This window comes from Mirounga angustirostris, unplaced genomic scaffold (genome assembly GCF_029215605.1).
Source record: "Mirounga angustirostris isolate CCGP_5_RB_7025 unplaced genomic scaffold, mMirAng1.0.hap1 SCAF_15, whole genome shotgun sequence".
NCBI classification, from domain to species: domain Eukaryota; kingdom Metazoa; phylum Chordata; class Mammalia; order Carnivora; family Phocidae; genus Mirounga; species Mirounga angustirostris.
This window is the reverse complement of record NW_026991723.1, coordinates 62207779-62226545: the sequence shown is the minus strand read 5'-3', so window position 1 is coordinate 62226545 and position 18767 is coordinate 62207779. Positions and strand designations below refer to the sequence as shown.

The window sequence follows — 18767 nt, the reverse complement described above, 5'->3', positions numbered from 1 at the left end:
ACTTTTCACTATGCACTTATTTATACCTTTTGAATTTAGAAAAATATGAGTGTATTAGATCTATTCAAAGTTACAAAAAAATTAAAAATGCCTTTCCATGCTCCATCCCTTTCCCCTATACTATCTTCAAAACTCCAACTCAGGATATTTACTCTATGGAATACAGACACTTCTTGCTGATTTCAAAACTTTAAAGTTCTTTCTGGAAAACAATTTGCCAAGATATAGTAAGAGCCTTTAAAGCCTAGTTCTTTTTTTTTTTTTTTTTAAGATTTTATTTATTTATTTGTCAGAGAAAGAGAGAGAGAGCACAAGCAGGGGGAGTGGCAGGCAGAGGGAGACGGAGGCTCCCTGAGCAAGGAGCCCGATGTGGGACTTGATCCCAGGACCCTGGGATCATGACCTGAGCCGAAGGCAGACGCTTAACGACTGAGCCACCCAGGTGTCCCAAAGCCTAGTTCTTTTTAATCCAGTAATTCTACTTCTTAGAATTTAGTCTAAAGGAGTAACAGGAGATAAGAGCAAAGATATTAGCACACAAGATGTTTGATACAGTATTTTGTGGTTGAAAACAACCTATATGAATGACAAGGGCAGTGACAAAATAAATTATGATACAATCATAAATGGGATACTATACAGACTTTAAAGCTGATACTTTAGAAGCATTTCTAAGGACAGGGAAATGGTCATACTATTAATACCATATACAATGTGATTACAATCTCATCGCTGTGGGGTGATCGTCTTGTTTTTTTCCACGTCAACGAGTTGAGGGGGTACGTTGGTATACATAACAGATGTACGCACTGTAACTTACCCTAGCCCCTAAAAAGAATGGAGACATTTTTATTTCTGATGGTTAATGCTAAAACAATAACTGGATATCTTATTTTTCCCCAATCTAAACACACTTTTATAGTTTCTCATTATATTTTATGTTGACTAGTGGGTATTACAAGAGTATGGTTAATATAATGGAATTCAGAAACAAAAAGATTTCAGCTCAAATCCTATTTCTGCCAGACAGCCTCTAAGTAATCTTGGGGAAAACTGCTTAACTTTTTTGAGCCTGTTTTCTAAATTTGTAACAATAGCAATCTCAGAAGGTGAGGACTGAGATAACATATACATATATAAGAATACTTAGCACAGTACCTGGCACATAAAATGCTCAACAATTAATTTATGCACTCATTCAACAGGTATTTAATAGCACCTACCACATGTCAGTCTGTTGTCTATGCTGGACAGAGAATCAGAGCAAACCTTTACACAACCTTAGAAGACAACACGGACACATAATGTAAACAGTGTGCACATAAAGCAGTGAACATTCCCAGTAGCTATTTCTGTATCTCCCTCCACTCGCAGATACCCAGAGTTTTTCAGCAATATGACTTTTTGAACAGGGTTATGCCCAAGAACTTGACTGTAGCAGGATGAGATGTACCTACAAGAAAGTTTATTTTCAGTTCCAACCCAAATTAACAAAGTGTTGGAACACATCCAGTGTGCACATATCCCTAATAAAGAATAACTGGGTGGCTCAGTCGGTTAAGTGTCCGACTCTTGATTTCAGCATTGTAAGTTCAAGCTCTGTGTTGGGCTTCATGCTGAGAGTGGAGCCTCCTTTGGGAAAAAAAAAAAAACAAAACAACCAACTCATAAAATGTTCATGCTAAGAGGAACCTGATAATTACCTGATCTTAACCTCGTATTTTACAGATGAGGGAACAAAGTGCCAAAAGAGTTACATCAACATAATCCAGATATATTCTGAAAGCACAGGAAAAAAAAAGATCGTTAGAAAATCTATGGTGATTTCCCCCAAGTAGGATAAGATGAAGGACTCAAGCCTTGCCCTCCGGAGAGCAAGAGTGACTATAGGTGATGTGACTTGGTTGCACAGGTACTGAGGTACAATGATGAACCTAAACGAAAGTGGCAAATCATCCTGGGCTAGAATGAAGTTGAAACAGAACTGTGGTAAGAGAAGGAAGTGGTAACCACCCACCAGCTGCCTTTGAATTAAAGGAAGAGGAGAGTCACACCTGGGCCTGCAAACAGCGAAGGGCCAACTGGAGCCACAGCTGCAGAAACCAGCCGGCAGCACTAAGCAGTTCGTCATTTTTGAAGCACGGAGTAAGGCCTAAACATCTTTTACCAGAGAAGAACAGTGTATGCAACCTGTGTAAGAACCAAGAATACACCTTTGGGAGGACGGAGATACCTCGGATGAGATTCCTGCTCTCGAGGAGCTCACCATGTAACGTGGAGAGCCACCATGTTACGGATAGAGGGCAACGCACACAAAGTCTGAGAGAGCAGAGAGAAGGGAGACTTCTCGCAAAGATGGCGCCTCCCCTGAGGCTTAGAAGACTAAAGAAGAAAGGAAAGTCTTCCCAGGGAGATGCTGTACAAAGATACTGTACATAGTTTCAGGAATAAGAGACTGAAGTAGTTTAGGAAAATGTAAATAGATCATATAATCATGACATAAACAAAACCAAAAAAAAATTAACAAAATTCAGCACCTATTCATGATAAAACACAAAAGTCGCTACATAAAAAAAGTCAGCTTTTCTTAAACCAGTAGTAAATAGAAAACAAAAATTCGGGACGCGTGAGTGGCTCACTCAGTTAAGCATCTGCGTTTGGCTCAGGTCATGATCCCAGAGTCCTGGGATCGAGTCCCACATCGGGCTCCTTGCTCAGCAGGGAGCCTCCTTGTCCCTCTGCCTGCCACTCCCCCTGCTTGTGCAGGCTCTTTCTCTCTCTGACAAATAAATAAATAAAAATCTTAAAAAAAAAAGAAAACAAAACAAAAATTCAAAAATATATCATTTACAAAAGCATCCAAAATCAAATACCTAGAAATAAATCTAATAATATGTAGGACCTGACCTCTAAAGGGGAAGCTTCAAAGCATTACTTATTTGACATAAATTACAAAAGATATAAAATACAATTTATTTATTTATAAATGGAAGAACATGCCAGCCTCCTTACTGGAAAATTCAATACTATATCAATATTCTGCAAAGAGATCTGTAGATTTAAAAAAAATCAAATCAAAATCCTGGGTGTTTGTGTGTGTGTGAATTCACAAGCTGATTCTAAAATCTATATGGAAAAACATCCCAAGAACAACCAAAGCAATATTAGAAAACAATGCTTTTGGAAGACTCACACTATAGGATATCAAGACCCATCATAACATAATAATTAAGACAGTGTGGTATTGGCAAAAGAACAAACAGACCAAAGGAAAAGAACAGAGATTCCAGAAATAGATTTTCACATATACAACTACTTGATTTATAACAGTGACACTGCAGTGCACTGGGAAAAGGAAGGTATTACCAACAAATAGTGCTAGATCAACTGGGCATACAGATTTTAAAAATAATAAAATACACACACACACAGGAATACAGCCATAAAAAAGAATGAAATCTTGCCATTTGCAACAATGTATATGGAGCTAGAGAGTATTATGCTAAGTGAAATAAGTCAGAGAAACACAAATGCCATATGATTTCACTCACATGTGCAATTTAAAAAAAGAGAGAGAGTGAGGCAAACCAAGAAACAGACTCTTAACTACAGAGAACCAACTATGGTTACCAGAGGGGAGGTGGGGGTGGGAGATGGGCTAGATGGGGGATGGAGGTTTAAGGACTGCACTTGGTGTGATGAGCACCAGGTGCTGCATTTAAGTATTGAATAAATTCTAAACCTGAAACTATTATTACACTGTATGTTAACTAACTGGAATTTAAGTAAAACTTGAGAGAAAAAAAATATTACACTATATGTTAACTAACTGGAATTAAAATTAAAACTTAAATAAAGAATAAAAAATACATAGATTTCATCCCATAATGAAAAATCAACTCCAGATGGGCTTTACATCTCAGCATTAAAGTTACGGCAAGAAGCCTTTTACATGAAAACATAAGAAACATTTTCAAGACATTAGGTCGAGAAAGATTAATCAAATAGGATTCAAAAAGCCCTAACCTTTAAGAGAAAATAACGGAAGTTGGACTACATTAAAATACATTAAGTTTGTCAAAAAGACACCATTCTCCTTTACCATTTTTCTATTCATGTCTTTTTCTTTTTTAGATTTATCAAGTATTTGTGTATTTTAGTAATGTGCTTAAAAAGAACCAATTTGGTGTTTTATAGATCAAATCTATTTTTCTGAAGTTTTTTCTAAATCCTTATCTCCTTTATACACACTTAGTTGTTCCTTCTTCAGGTTGATTTGGATTTAGTTCCTGCTCCAGCTTGAAATCTTGCTTCCAAATTTCCCTTTGGGTACTGCTTTAGCAAAACTCCCACTAGTTTGGATATGTTCGTTTCTAAATGTTTTGTAATTACAACTCTAACTTCTTCTTTACCCCAGGGATTAGTCAGAAGAATAATTTTATATTTCCAAGTGAATATATTATTTATTTTGACTTTTTCTTTTAGTTATTGTAAATTTCTAATCTGGGTATTCTTTGTAGACTTTCATATCATCAATTTCCTGAAAAACTCAAGAAGTATTTTAAAAGAATACTGTTCATGATTACAAAATTGGAATGCATTAAATCTTCATTATTATGTTATTCAAGTATTCTTTTCTTCATCTATAGTGAATTTATCAATTTCTTCTTGTATTTTTAACAGTTCTGGCCTTATATATTTCGACACTATTAGTTGCATAAAGATTCATGACATGTCTTGAGAGAGTACTTCATCAATATAAAATATACCTCTTTCTTCCTTTTAATGCTTTTGTAGCTTGAATCTTGTTGGGTATTAATCTTACTGTATTTACCTTTTTTGGGTCAAATTTGCCTTTTTCTAATCTACTATTTTCAACATCTTCACGTCATTTTAGGTGTCTTTTGAAAAAAAAAAATAGCTAAATTTGAAGGCCTCTGTGTACATATTAATCCAACCTAAGAATCTGACTTTTCAACAGGGAAATGCAACTCTTCATTTTTATTAAGCATTCATGGACAACTAACTGCCATACATTTACCACTATTTTTTTAACTTAGGTTTTATTTTTATTGAAGTTATGTATGTATAGAGTTTAAGGTGTCAACTAGTTCTACAAGACTGTACCCCACCCAACAAAAGAAGATAGCAGCTCCCCAACACCCAGCCCTTCCTATTTCCCGCTCCACAGAAGCAATCGCACTTTCTATACTTAACTGAGTCTCTTCAGAACAAAAACTTACTGAACTTAGCTAAAAGAGGGATGGAAGAGACACTGTGGGAAATTTCAGAAACTTGATGAACCACACATAGTTATACAAGTTTTAATTTCTTGACTTCCCTAGCCTGAAATGTTCATTTTCCTTGTCAAACAAAGTATCAAAGCAAGCAGTTCAATTCTGAGTGCAGTCTCCTAGAGGAATATGGCTAAATTAAACCAAGCAAGGACAGAAAAGACCAGCCAAATGGAGGGACTGGTATAATATTTTACAATATTCATGTTTTTATAATATTTTATAATATTTCTAACCATTAAATCCATGACCTCTTTTGGGGCATGAGGATGTGAGTATCTAATGTTGTCTGAGCTCCTTTCAGAAGAACCAACCAAATAAAGTTTTCAGACATCACGATACAAACATCTAGAGGCTTGAGAATATGGGTTTCAAATTGCTGTTAGCATTGATGCTACCTAGCATTTTGGTTACTGAAGAAGATCTCTAGTAGGGGGTTGGTTATTAAAAGATAAGGGTCGGGGCGCCTGGGTGGCTCAGTCGTTAAGCATCTGCCTCCAGCTCAGGTCGTGATCCCAGGGTCCTGGGATCGAGCCCCACATCGGGCTCCCTGCTCAGCGGGAAGCCTGCTTCTCCCTGTCCCACTCTCCCTGCTTGTGTTCCCTCTCTCGCTGTGTCTCTGTCAAATAAATAAAATCTTTAAAAAATAAAAAATAAAAATAATAAAAAGATAAGGGTCTGCCAGGGCTTGATGTTATTTAGTCTTCAGAGAATTGAAGATAACAACATAGAATTATGCTGTATAGAATTATGCAGCATATATATAGAATTGATGACATCTATATAGAAGTCAATAATTACTAGGCCCTAGCTATGGTTTAGAATGGTTCATAGGTGATTGTACCCATTTGCTCCATGAGACTTTTTCTCCAGTTCCAGGATCTCTAAGCTAAATTAGATGCAAACACCCAACTGCTTAGAACAGCTATTTCCTTAGAGTATACCATCTGTTTGCAATGCCCAGCTAATTCTGAGTCTGTTGCTCCTTGAAGACTATCCCCTACGGTTTTTGCCTGACTCCCAAATTCAAATTTATTGAAACTCCTCCCTCCTTCCCCTTTTCCCATCATAAGGCAAGGGAAGGCTAGAACTGACAAAACTTAAATGATCAATGAGAAAAGAACGTCCCTAGCTAAAAGAATATGTGACCATGTTTTTTTGTTTTGTTTTGTTTTTAGGATTTTATTTATTTATTTGACAGAGAGAGACATAGTGAGAGAGGGAACACAAGCAGGGGGAGTGGGAGAGGAAGAAGCAGGCCTCCCGCCGAGCAGGGAGCCTGATGCGGGGCTTGATCCCAAGACCCTGGGATCATGACCTGAGCCGAAGGCAGTTGCTTAACCAACTGAGCCACCCAGGCAGCCCTGTTTTTTGGTTTTTTGGTTTTTTTTTTTAAAGAATTAAGTGGAAGAAACAATTGTGATCTTGAAAGAAAGACTACATGAGGGCAGAGAGACCCAAGCTTATAAATGCATTATAAATAAAGTTAAAATTTACCATGGGAAAGGTGAAGGGAAAAAAAATAGAGCATTTGTTCACAGGAAAGTGATCTACAGTGATAACTGTGTTAATTGGCTTGTTTGTTGGTGATTAGGGAATTTCAAATTTGCAATGCACAACTATCCTTTGTAAAAAAGAAAAAAAAAAAAAGGAGAAAGAAAAAGTCATGACAGATCTGTGGTTCTCAATCCTTGAAGAATGTCAAAAAAAGGGCCTAGAATGTATATCCCAGAGGTGCTGGACCCTGGTTGTTTTATTTCCTTTGGCTATAGCAAGTACTGCTGGTTTGTCTATATTTAGAGAGATCAGTGACAGACACACATCTGGGATTAGGAGATATTATAATGTTTTTCAATTATCCTCCACCAACTTTTTATTATCAAGATTTTCAAACATTCAGTTTTTCTGAACACCTATATACCCACCACCTAAATTCTGTAGTTGTTACTATTTTGCTATATTGATTTTTATCATTATTTATCCATCTATGTATCCATCTGTTGAGGGTCTGATTTGACAGCATTTAAAGAGATCTTCCATAAATTTAGGAAATTAAAAAAAAATCATTCTCCCTATTGGAGACTTGGGAAGGAAAAGGGATGCTAAGTGAAGTTCTAAGTGAGGAAGATGCTGGATTCCTGTTTAGTCATTAGCTGAATTATTATCCTGAAATTATCCTGATTATCCTGAAATACCACCTACCTTCTAAGCCCCAGTTTCCTCATCTGTAAAATAAAGTGAGACAAAATGATAATCCTGATCCCCTTAGTTATGATCCTTTCTAGAAGCCTAGAAACTCTATGTTTCTATGAAAAACAATTTTCTTAATAACTGTCATTTACTTTGTGTTTTCTACGTGGCAGGAAGTACGCTATAATCTCATTTAATCTTCACAGGTCCCTTAAAATTTTTGAGATACCACATTCATGAATACTACCAATTTTTTTTAGTAGCACGTAGCCACTCTGACCTATTTCCAGTTGCACTTCCCCTTCACATTTTCAGTACTTTTTACTAGCATCAATTTTGTACTGCTTTGGTGGAACTGGCTAGAACCAGCAAACAGAAATTATCTTTGCTCACTGAGAAACACAAGCAAACTCTAGTCCCTGATTTGTAATTTTTTTTCCGAACGTAAAATGAGATAAAACAGCTAAAACTACTTTAACTTGTTTATTTTGGTAAAATAATTACATATAATTATTGTTGAAGAAAATCTACAATACACAATCTTGGTGTTTTTATCTAAATCTGTTGCACATTGAATAACAAAATTAAAATGTCAGTTTTTCAATCGGAGAAAGTACTCAAATCAACAGCCATGTGCTAAACAAAGAGACTCAATTAGAGCACATTATGGTTCATTTGGGAATGAATACATCAAGGAAAAAATAAAGAACAAAGACCATACATATATTGTCGTGTTTGTATAAATGAAAAGCCATAGTTAGTGACTTTCTATCTTTACATTCCTCTTCATGCTTAACTATCTCCTCCATTTTCGTTACTCTCAAATATATATTAGTTCTCACCTCTAAAAGAAAAAGCCACTTGTTTTTGCTTTTTTCCATGGGAGCTATTTGTATTTCAATGCATATTTAAAGATCTTATATTGTAGAAATGTAACAGGATGCCCGCACAAGGTGTCCTAGAACTATAAATACACACTATTATGTAATCAGTGAGGTTCACACCTAGGAAATCTGGATGGAATGGTTATCCTGAAGCAAATGAACAAAAATAAGGAGGTTCAGCCCTATTGCTTAGAACAAGGAAACACTGGCAGCCCTATTGATTAGAATAAGGAAACACTGGAACTGCAGAATAAGAAAGGAAAGTGAATCTACTCAAGTCATGGAGAGTGATAAACCCAAACTCTTCACTTGATTCCCATGCCCCTTTTACAAAGACTTCTATAATTGATTCTGCTCAAGAGCAGGAAGAAACTTGTTTTTCCAATGAAATCGGCATGTCTCTAATCAAAGAATATCCTTCATGGTGACATACATGGGTATCTTTGATATGAATATTGGGGTTACCATGCAACCTACATGTGTAGGGACACACTCTCTGAGTAAGTGTGGTCTCTCCAAAAGGAAGTCATCGTTCCCAACATCCATCACCCAGAAAGGAGGCAGCTCTTCAAACAGGAAACCCAAGTGAAGACACTCTCTGGACCTTGCTGTTTTGGCCCTGTTTGAAGAAAGATAAATGCCTGGCTCTATTCACTTCTGGTGGCAGCACTCAGATGATGTCTGCCAAATGGAGACAGGCCAAAAGATAAGGACATGAGGAAAATGTTTTCGTAAGCCAGCTTGAACAGTTTCATGTTGCTTTCTCTATTCATTATCCTCCAGCTTTTAGCAAAGCTTGACTTAAACGCTGCAGCCTTACATCAGCTGTTCCACTGGCATTAGGGTAAGACTAGTGTGTCCATACTTGGATCACAGCGTTTGCATGAAGAAGAAAAATGGTAGCATGCTCCTCAATACATGTTGAAGAGGAAAAGTGAGAACGAGAATCAGGGCTGAGGTCCAGCAACCCCTTACCACTTAGAGATTCTCCCTGCATTGCATCTTTGTGTCTGGGGCTCCTTATTATTAAGGAAGGTGGCAGCGTCCCATAAATGCTCAGTAATAGACAACGAGATGCAAACTATCAGGTTCCCTTATTGCTCTCACTGCTAGAAAACTCAGAGCTGACTATTGTGTTCAACTACAAAAGCTTTCCTCAGCTAAAAGTTATGGATAATTGTTCTTTCTTTTCCCCTTTTATTTATTGGTTCTTATCTTTCTGATCATTAGTTCTGGTTTTATTGCATATGTTTTTATTTCAAGTTTCCTAAATCCTTTTCTGGAAAACAGCCAGAGTACACAAGCCAATCAGTGAATAAATTTTTCCCATATGAGAAAGTTACAAAATAGTGCTCATCTCAAAGCTATGAATGCTAGGGAGGTTGAGAACCTGTTATGTTGGCCTCTCTTCTACCTCATCCAGGAACCAGAGCAGATTCCCAAAGGTCAAAAGAGAGCCTGAAGGCTAATGTCAGTACAAACAGAAGATCCCAAATAATTCTGAATACATACTTCTTTGGTGTTGTAGGGGGTAAAGGGAACAAAGCATGGATCTGTAACTCAGGACAGAAGAGTATCTCAGTGAATGGAGCAAGGCCCCAGATCTAAGCTAGGAGTTAAGGTGGCTTTTTAGGGCACCAGAATTAAAAAGAGAGTGAGAATGAGGTGGAAGGCAAATGTTGACAATTGCCTCTTTGCCTAAGATTCTCTCCCATTTCCAACCATGTTCCAGTCTAACATCTTTGCTGCCTACTCCCCTTGGCTATGCTACCTATACCTCAAACTCAACATGTTCAAGCCAGATTTCATTTCCCCTCAATCTTTCTTTCAGCTAATTTATTACTAGTTAAAGGCATTATCCGGTGTAAAAATCCTGGTCATTCTTTTTTGATTTCATGCAGTCCTTAATTTTTGTACTTCAACTTTCTACAACTAAAACCTACTGCCATTCAACAAACATTTACTGAGAGCCTATGATGCACCAGGTACTTTCTATGCACTTTACACTGGTGAACAAAACAAAAATATCCATTGTCATAGAGCTTATATTCTAGTAGGAAGAAGGAGACAACAGACATAGTAAAATAAGTAAATATGGGTAAGTAAATAAAGGATTTCAGAAGGTAGTAAATGTTACAAAAAAGAAAAAGCAGAGTAAGATAATGGCAATTTTAAAAAGGGTGGTCAGGGTAAGCCTCATTGAGAAAAAGGTAACATTTGAGCAAAGATATGGAAGAGGTGAGGGAGGAGGCTGTGCAGGTATGGAGGCAAAGTGACAGCCATGCAAAAGCCCTACTACCAGCTCCTCCGATTTCTTTGAAATGTCATAGAGCCACCCTTCCCTCTCCCAATGCCATCATCAAACTCCAAAATCTCCTAGGTAGTCACCCGGCTCCATTTCCTGTGTGGTGCACTCAGACATTGATTTTGCACATCAGAACCATTCACCTGATTTCCAAGTCCCATAATTCTCTGAAGCCACCCTTTACATCACGAACTTCTATTCCTCCCCCTTAATATTCTTGAAACTTAGCATGCTCCTTCTCCATATGCATCATCTTCCCCTGCCTAGGAGAGCTTTCTCTCTGCCCCTCATCCACTCTAAACTCTAACCATCCCACAAGGCAGGAGATCAATTCCCACCACTTCTATAAAGCAGTGCCTGTGGTTGCTATTATTGAATCTGTATTTATCATATTTCCCAAGCATCCTATTTCTTGAAAGCAAGTCAGCCTCTTTCTCTACTTCCCACTGTGTTGGTCATTACTAAATATTCATTAAGATTAAGTGAGCTATTTCTTCTACAAAGCTGAAGCTCTTTGCCAACTTAAAAACACTTTTTTTAGAAGATTTTATTTATTTATTTATTTATTTGAGAGGGAGAGAGCATGAGCAAGGTGAGGGGCAGGGGGAGAAGCAGGCTCCCCACTGAGCAGGGAACCCGACATGGGGCTCGATCCAGGACTCCAGGATCATGACCTGAGCTGAAAGCAGATGCTTAATCAACTGAGCCACCCAGGCACCCCTTAAAAACACTTTTATTAGCAGGGTGTGCCTGGGTGGCTCAGTGAGTTAAGTGTCTGTCTTCAGCTCAGGTCATGATCCCGAGGTCCTGGGGTGAAGCCCCGCATCGGACTCCCTGCTCAGAGGGGAGTCTACTTGTCTCTCTCCCTCTCCTTCTGCCGCTCCCTACCATTTGTGCGCTCACTCGCTCTCTCTCACTTCCTCGCTCTCAAGTAAATAAATAAAATCTTAAAAAAAAAACCCACTTTTATTAGCTTTGATAAACTACTGAAAGAGACAGAATGATTAAAAAATGGTTTTATCATATTAAAAAAATGCATGGGGGGTCGAACAAGCCAAAGTGTTCATGATGGACAGTGATAGCTTTTTTCTTTTCTCAATTCAAATTTTCAGCTACTTTCAGGTCTGAGCTCATGTTACTTTGAAAAGCAAAGAGTTTGCTATGAAAATATATAAATCAATATAAACAGTGAGTGATCAACTATCATTAGACTCATCAGAGAGATTCAAATTACCTAAAAATATAATCCAAAGACTGCAAGCATCTGAGTAACTTGCAGTTGTGAAGAGGCAAACTATAATTAAGACAAGCTGAAGCAAATTCTCATGGTTAAAAAAAAAAAAAAAAAGAAGAAAAATCCTTCCTGATGGTGACCAAAACAAGGTATTTACTGTATATGAAAGTAGCATGACGTACAGGAAAGAGTACACCCTCTGAAATGCTCAAGTGCAAGTTCCACCATTTATTAACATCATGACCTCAGTTTCCTGGTCTGTAAAATGGAAACACAGGAGCTCTTCTTTTTACAAACTTTCATAGATAACAAACTAGGTTCCAATCTGAGCAAAAATCCTGTTAACTCTGCCTACCCAAGCACAATCATTTGAACCTTGGTGGTTACACTACTGTTAGTCTACAGACCTCTATTCTATCTGAAGCAGTGTCTTTTTTAATAAATATATTTATGATTAAAAGATGAAAGAATATTAACGTCTTTGGATAACATCTAAGAGAGCTGAAAAGAATCTTGGGTTGGAACCAATGTCATCAAACCTACAGTTACCTCTTGAGCACTGGTCACCTGGACCTAGTAACAAATGGACTTTAAAAAAATCTTTTGGAATGGGGCACCTGGGTGATGCAGTCAGTTGAGAATCAACTCTTGGTTTCAGTTCAGGTCGTGATCTGCATCCAGGTCATGAGATGGAGCCCCACAATGGGCTCCACGCTCAGTGAGGATTCTGCTTGGGATTCTCTCTCTCTCCCCCTCTGCCCCTCCTGCTTGTGCTCTCTCACATGCTCTCTCTCCCTAAAATACATACATCTTTTAAAAAATCTTTTGGAAATGAACTGGTACATAAGAAGATTTTGTGCTATTATACAACTACCATCCAGGGTTGGTTATGAGAATTAAATGACACAAGGCAGATAGAATCCTGGCACATTCCTTTTTTTTTTTTTAAGAATGAATTGTTTGTTTATTTATTTATTATTTATTATTATTTATTTATTTATTTATTTATTTTTAAATAACACGAAGCAGGGGTAGTGGCAGAGGGGGAGGGAGAGAGAATCCCAAGCAGACTCCGCACCGAGTGTGGAGCCCTACACGGCACTCCTGTTCCATCTCACGACCCGGACATCATGACCTGAGCCCAAACCAAGAGTCGAGGCTTAAACCACTGAGCCACCCAAGCGCCCCTGGCATATTCTTATAATATATTCTTTTCAGATTGATAAAATGGTACATGGACCACTGAATCTTCAAGAAATGTCAAAGCAACTTGTGTGTATCCCCTCCAAGTCATATTTTTTTTAAGTTAGAAATCATTCTTTATAATGTGTATTCTCTTGGAATGCCAAAATAAGAGAGTAGCTTTACAAAAGGCCAGATCTGATCTATAAAACTGGATCCATACAAATTGAATCCAGACTTACTCCACTCTCACTCTTCATAGTGTTTGAGAAAGTGTTTTTCTAAGGCAAAAAGCCTACAAATCAACCAATCATAAGTCCATATCAAAAAAAGGTAACCATAAGAAACCTACCTGCGTTATCTGGGCCAAAACTGTACAGCTAATACTGGATCTATTTCAAAGTAGCAACAAATCTTAAAGTTTATAAATAATGCTTGGATTTGATATTGAGGAAACTCAGTTAAGAAAGGCATTAATTATCCTAAGTATTGGAGTTAGGCTGGGTCAAGATAGACCATAATTTTAAAGAAAATTCCGAAAGTTTTCTCAAGCCAATTCTATGGGACAAAGCATGCAAACCCCTGAGAAACATGCCAGCATCTGCCCTCAATTCCAGAAGCAGGAAGCAAAGATGTGACCCAATCACATGATAATAAAGCACAGTCCATCTGTTCAGAGAACTTGCATCACGTAAGCCACGACCGAGAAAGAACAGCAAAAGGCAGGCAGTTTGTTGACATGTGCAGAGGGCTCTGTGGTTTGAAGAGACATGTTCTCACATTTCAAAAGGGCCATCCATAAAATAATGGCATTTTCAAAACCCAGGTCATTAGAAATGAACATATTTGATGCACTACAAAGGTACTACCAGGATGGTGCTGAGTTCAGATTAACTGTTTCAACAGGCTTAGAAGAACCTTTCAGCAAAGGTCTTCTCCATATAAGCAGCCCTCCCCAGAGGAACAGATTTATCTCCCTCTTGATTACTTTGATCATGTCAGTTCCCTATTTAATTTCAATAACTAAGGAGAGCATCTAAAATTCTAAAACTAGACCATGTAACTGCAAGGCCTTTCAATTACATCCATTTTAATTAAACCCCAAACAGTTTCACCATCTTTTAAACTACTAAAGCCTACTCTTCTCAGTCAATAAGCTCTACACCTGGGCTTTTTATCAACAATATAAAAATGATATTGACCTTCTCTTGAGGACCTTTCAACCACCACCACCACCACCTCTCCGCGTCCACAGTCCATCAGAAGTCACTTTTCATAAGTTCTGTGAAATTCAAGATAACTTCACTTAGGTAAGTCACTCCATTAACCCTGCCCTCCCCCCCTCCAAGTCCTTCATATTCTTTAAAGCACAGATTTGGAATGAGATAATCTAAATTCTTGTCTTAGTTCTGCCTGACCCTGAGAAATTCACCTAACCTCTGATGTCATTTTTTTCCCTTGTCAACTGAAGTGACTTAGAACTTTCACCAATCGAATGCCTACCCCTGGTGGGCAGCCCATAATATTATCTTCCCTTATTCATCCCACTTAGATTACCTTTTTATTTTGTTTCCAGTCACATATTGCAGAGTTTTCAGAATTGGGGGAAAGAAATAGTGGGTAATACATCCAATCCAAACTCCACAGTGTAGAATAATGAACTTAACTCTAAAGAGGAACTTGCCATCCAGTCAATAAGTTTTGGTTCTGCCCTAGAGTAGGCCCCAGGACAGCCTTACCACTCATCAAATCCCCCCTCTCTGCCTATTTAAATTCGAGCTACCCTTCAAAGTCAGCTTAAGTCCTAAAGTGTCTAGAAAGCCTCCCCCAATCACATCAGCCTACATTAATCATGTCCCTTTTTGAATGCTGATGTCTCTCTGTAGGGGTGATATTAAAATATTTAACCACTGGCTCCACAATGGTACCAAACGATCAGAAAGGATATCTGATCAATCAAAACACACGTGGTCCAGTGGAAATTGCTGGACGAACATTCAGTCCTACCTATTACTATCAATACAAAATAGCAATCTCAAACTCCAGTACATCTTTCTCATTTGGTCTTCAAGATCTCATGAATTAGGAAAAGTAGGTACCATCTAGATTTTCTGCATAACTAGAAGTGAGGTTGGGACTAATAACCAAATCTAATAACCAACTGCTTTTTTCATCACATTACACAATTTTCCCATATTATATACACAGAATTGTCAATTAATATTGCATAAACTGTACTTATATAAAACAGTAGAAATACTAAAGGAATGCTCAAATGGAATTCATTTAATCAACAAACATGTAAGTGGAACAGAATATAAAACACAGTGCTAGGTTCTGAGAGCATAAAGGAAAGAAAAGACATACCTTTGCCCTCTGGGGACCTATAACACATTCACAAGTATAGATAAATGACAGTGCAAGATGGTAGAAATAAACAACACAAACTGAAACCCTAAGTGCTATACAGTTCGGGGAAATAAGGAATTTAGGAACTAAACCAGTACATGAAACCAGAACTGAGAACTTCTCTCCTCATACTCCCAAAAGGGGCAAAATTAAGTATGTAGTTAAAAGGCTAAAAAAATCAGGAGTCCGTGGAAAAACAGAAATTGCTGGAATTGAGGGTTTACAGTAGCAGCAAGAAGTGATCTTTGGTTGAATACTAGAGATGGCTCTAATCATAAGCCTCAAGTGCTGCTCTAAGTGCTGAATACAAATGGAAAATCTTGTAAACCCTTTGTGAGGGTGGCTGAGGAAGATTAGGTTGGCAGTAGCCTACAGAAAAGTCTAGATGAGAGAAACTGGAAAGCAACTAGATTCAAGGGATAACAGGCAGGACTAAATTGATGGCTGCATACAAAGAAAGGAAGAGACATTCAAGAGGCATTGATATAAAGAAGAGTTGGGTTCTAGGCATGTTTTCAAAGAAAAAACTTACATGATGGCAGAAAGGAAACTGGATTCTCACATGGGATATATATGTAGACATACTGGTACGGTACGGTACGAATCTGTGTATTAGGGACAGGGAACCAATTTCCCTAGAGAAATCAATGTTAGAAAGAGGAGAAGCTGGGCAGAGAAATACAAAACTAATACCCAGACAATAAGGAACAACTGCAAGGTCTTAAAAAAGAAGCCAAATTATAAATTTAAAAGTGCATGTGAGCTTCTTCAGAATGTATGAAAGATCAACATCAACATAACAAACAAGCGTGGGCAGACCAGTTGAGGTAGTCTAGACTTAAGAATAATAGCACCTGGGGCGCCTGGGTGGCTCAGTTGGTTAAGCGACTGCTTTCGGCTCAGGTCATGATCCTGGAGTCCCGGGATCGACTCCCGCATCGGGCTCCCTGCTCGGCAGGGAGTCTGCTTCTCCCTCTGACCCTCCCCTCTCTCATGCTCTCTCTATCTCATTCTCTCTCAAATGAATAAATAAAATCTTTAAAAAAAAAAAAACAAGAATAATAGCACCTGGATCAGCTGTGTATTGTATGCATGCCAGTGTAGTCTATAAGCTTCTCCCCAGCAGGGACTGAGCAATGTTCCATACATCAGTTAAGTCTAATACTGTTACTTGAATACACGAACACTTAGTGTGACTGGCTAAGTGGAAAAGAGTTAACTATGCCATTACAGTTAGGAGTGGCGTAGAAATGTTACTTTTGCTTGATACATAACTACTGATTCTCTCACCTGTCCACGTATTTACCTTGCCCCCACGCCTTAGGCCAATGTCAAAAATCCAGTTTCCTCTACTGTAGGCCCAATATGAAGGGACTCCAGGAATGTACTAGGAGTCAGGAGGAAGCCAACCTGATTTTCATATTGTGAGGGTAAAATAAAAAAATGAATAATAAAGATCAATTGCTCATTGGTGGACTGAACAGAAATATGGGTTGTGCCAGACTGAGGTGTGTATACACACACACACACTTTAATATATAGGTTTTGGAAACACTGAACTTGGGGCGCAAATCCTAACTCCTGTCCTTAGTAACTGAGTACTTAACCTGTTCTAAACTCAGTTTTCTCATCTATATATGGGGCAAATGCCACTAACCCTGAGGTTTCATCATGAGCATTTGATAATGTACTTTGGTGTACTTTATGCATCTACATCATAGTAAGCTCTTAACAGACGTAGATATTGGCACTCTCACTCTTGAGGTTTTTGGTTTTAAAACATTTGGTATTCAATTTTAGAGACAGAAATGTACTTTCACTGTAATTTAGTTTCTAACACTAAGGATCTATATTTCAGTTTCTAGTATTTTAGTCTGGATGTTAACAGTTTTTCACTGTTCTTTCCACGGAGATTGGTCATGACCACGTACCCCATCCTGATTTAGTATTTTGGAAAACGGAGCAAACATTCTCCCTTGAAAACCAACTACACAGAGACTACTGACTCAAACTACTCTCACTCAAGTAAAGGAACACTAGCGATATTCCTTCGAGGAAATAAAGGCGTTTGATCAATTCACAGAGTCATTCCCATTCAAACATTCCAAACCCCGCAGAGTGAGCAAACGTTCAAGTTTCTACTACGAAAACAATCTGTAGCCTTCTGGTTACTGGATTCACTTCAACACTTCCCAGACGCACCAAAGAAGAAACATTCCGCACATCTTCGTGCCTCCTTCTCACACAAAGCTTCGCGGCTCCCCTTCCAAAGCCACCCCTGGCTGGAGAAGCAGCCCCTCTCGGCGGGGCCGGGCCGGCGCCCACAGCCAGGGCGGCCCTGTGACCCGGGGGTCTCCACCACACGTCGCCCCCTCCCACCTCCCGACAGGCTCAGAGTTTCTAACCCGCCCGGGAAGCCTCTGGCGACCCCAACCCCGCCCCGGGCCCCGGGCGCCTCGGGCACCCTCCCGCTCCGGGTGGGGTGCCCAGACAACGCTACACGGCGCCCCAGCTCCGCCAGGCCCGGCCAGCCGCACACCCCCTGGCCTCGGTCCGCGCCCCCTCGCTCCCCAGAAAGCAGCCCGGCCCTCGGCTCGCTCCGCCCGATGCCACCTCCCCCGGGGGAACCCGGAGCAGGGGCCGCCGCCGGCTGCAGACCACGTCCACCAGCGCTCGGACACACGCCCACGCCCCGCCCGCGCTCCCCGCCCGTGGTTTGCGTGGCGGCCGCCAGGCCAGGCCAGCCCGGCCCCGGGCCGGCGCCGCCACCTGCGCCCCCGGCCCCGCGCCATGTTTGAGAAAGAGAGGGAGCGAGCCAGAGGCCGGGCCCGGCCCGCGCGCGCCCCGCAGCCGCCCGCCAGCCCTGCCGCGCCGCCGCTCACCCGTCGTCCCCGGGACCAGCGTCGCCGCCGCCGCCAACACGAGGAGGAGCAGCCGGGGACGCGGAGCAGCGGCCGCCGCCTCCATGGTCCCGCCGCCACCGCCTGTGGCTCGGTCCGGCCCGGCCGCCGCCTCGCCTCAGTAAGCCTCGCTTCGCCCCACCTCCCGCCGCCGCGGCGGCCTCGCTCCGGCCCTTTGTAACTGCTCGGGGGCTGCGCGTCCATTGGCTGCCGGGCTCCCGCCGGCCCCGCCTCCCGGCTGTCGGCGAGCGGCCGAGCGGGACCCAGCCCGGAGCCCCGCCTACAGGCCCGCTGGACAGCCAATCCGCAGCCGCGGGCGCCGGCCTCTGGACACGCCCCCAGACTCCCCAGGGGCCGTGCTGCCAGACC

The 18767-nt window shown here is 40.3% G+C and overlaps 1 protein-coding gene across 4 annotated transcripts in view; it reads right to left on the bottom strand.

Annotated features, from left to right (window-relative positions):
- The window catches only part of TGFBR1 (transforming growth factor beta receptor 1), a 53744-nt gene extending 35186 nt beyond the window's left edge, over nucleotides 1-18558 (bottom strand). The window contains exons 1-2 of one of the 4 annotated variants that reach the window (XM_064579946.1): nucleotides 18381-18528; nucleotides 14292-14371 (exon numbers count right to left, since the gene is read on the bottom strand). In XM_064579946.1, coding sequence (XP_064436016.1) covers nucleotides 14292-14349 — 58 coding nt within the window. In that variant the 5' untranslated portion in view covers nucleotides 14350-14371; nucleotides 18381-18528. Of the gene's footprint in view, nucleotides 1-1703; nucleotides 1760-14291; nucleotides 14372-18380 lie in introns of those variants that run through there. The other 3 variants (XM_045882774.3, XM_045882775.3, XM_064579947.1) reach the window with 3 other exon arrangements.
- Between the last annotated feature and the right edge of the window lie 209 nt (nucleotides 18559-18767).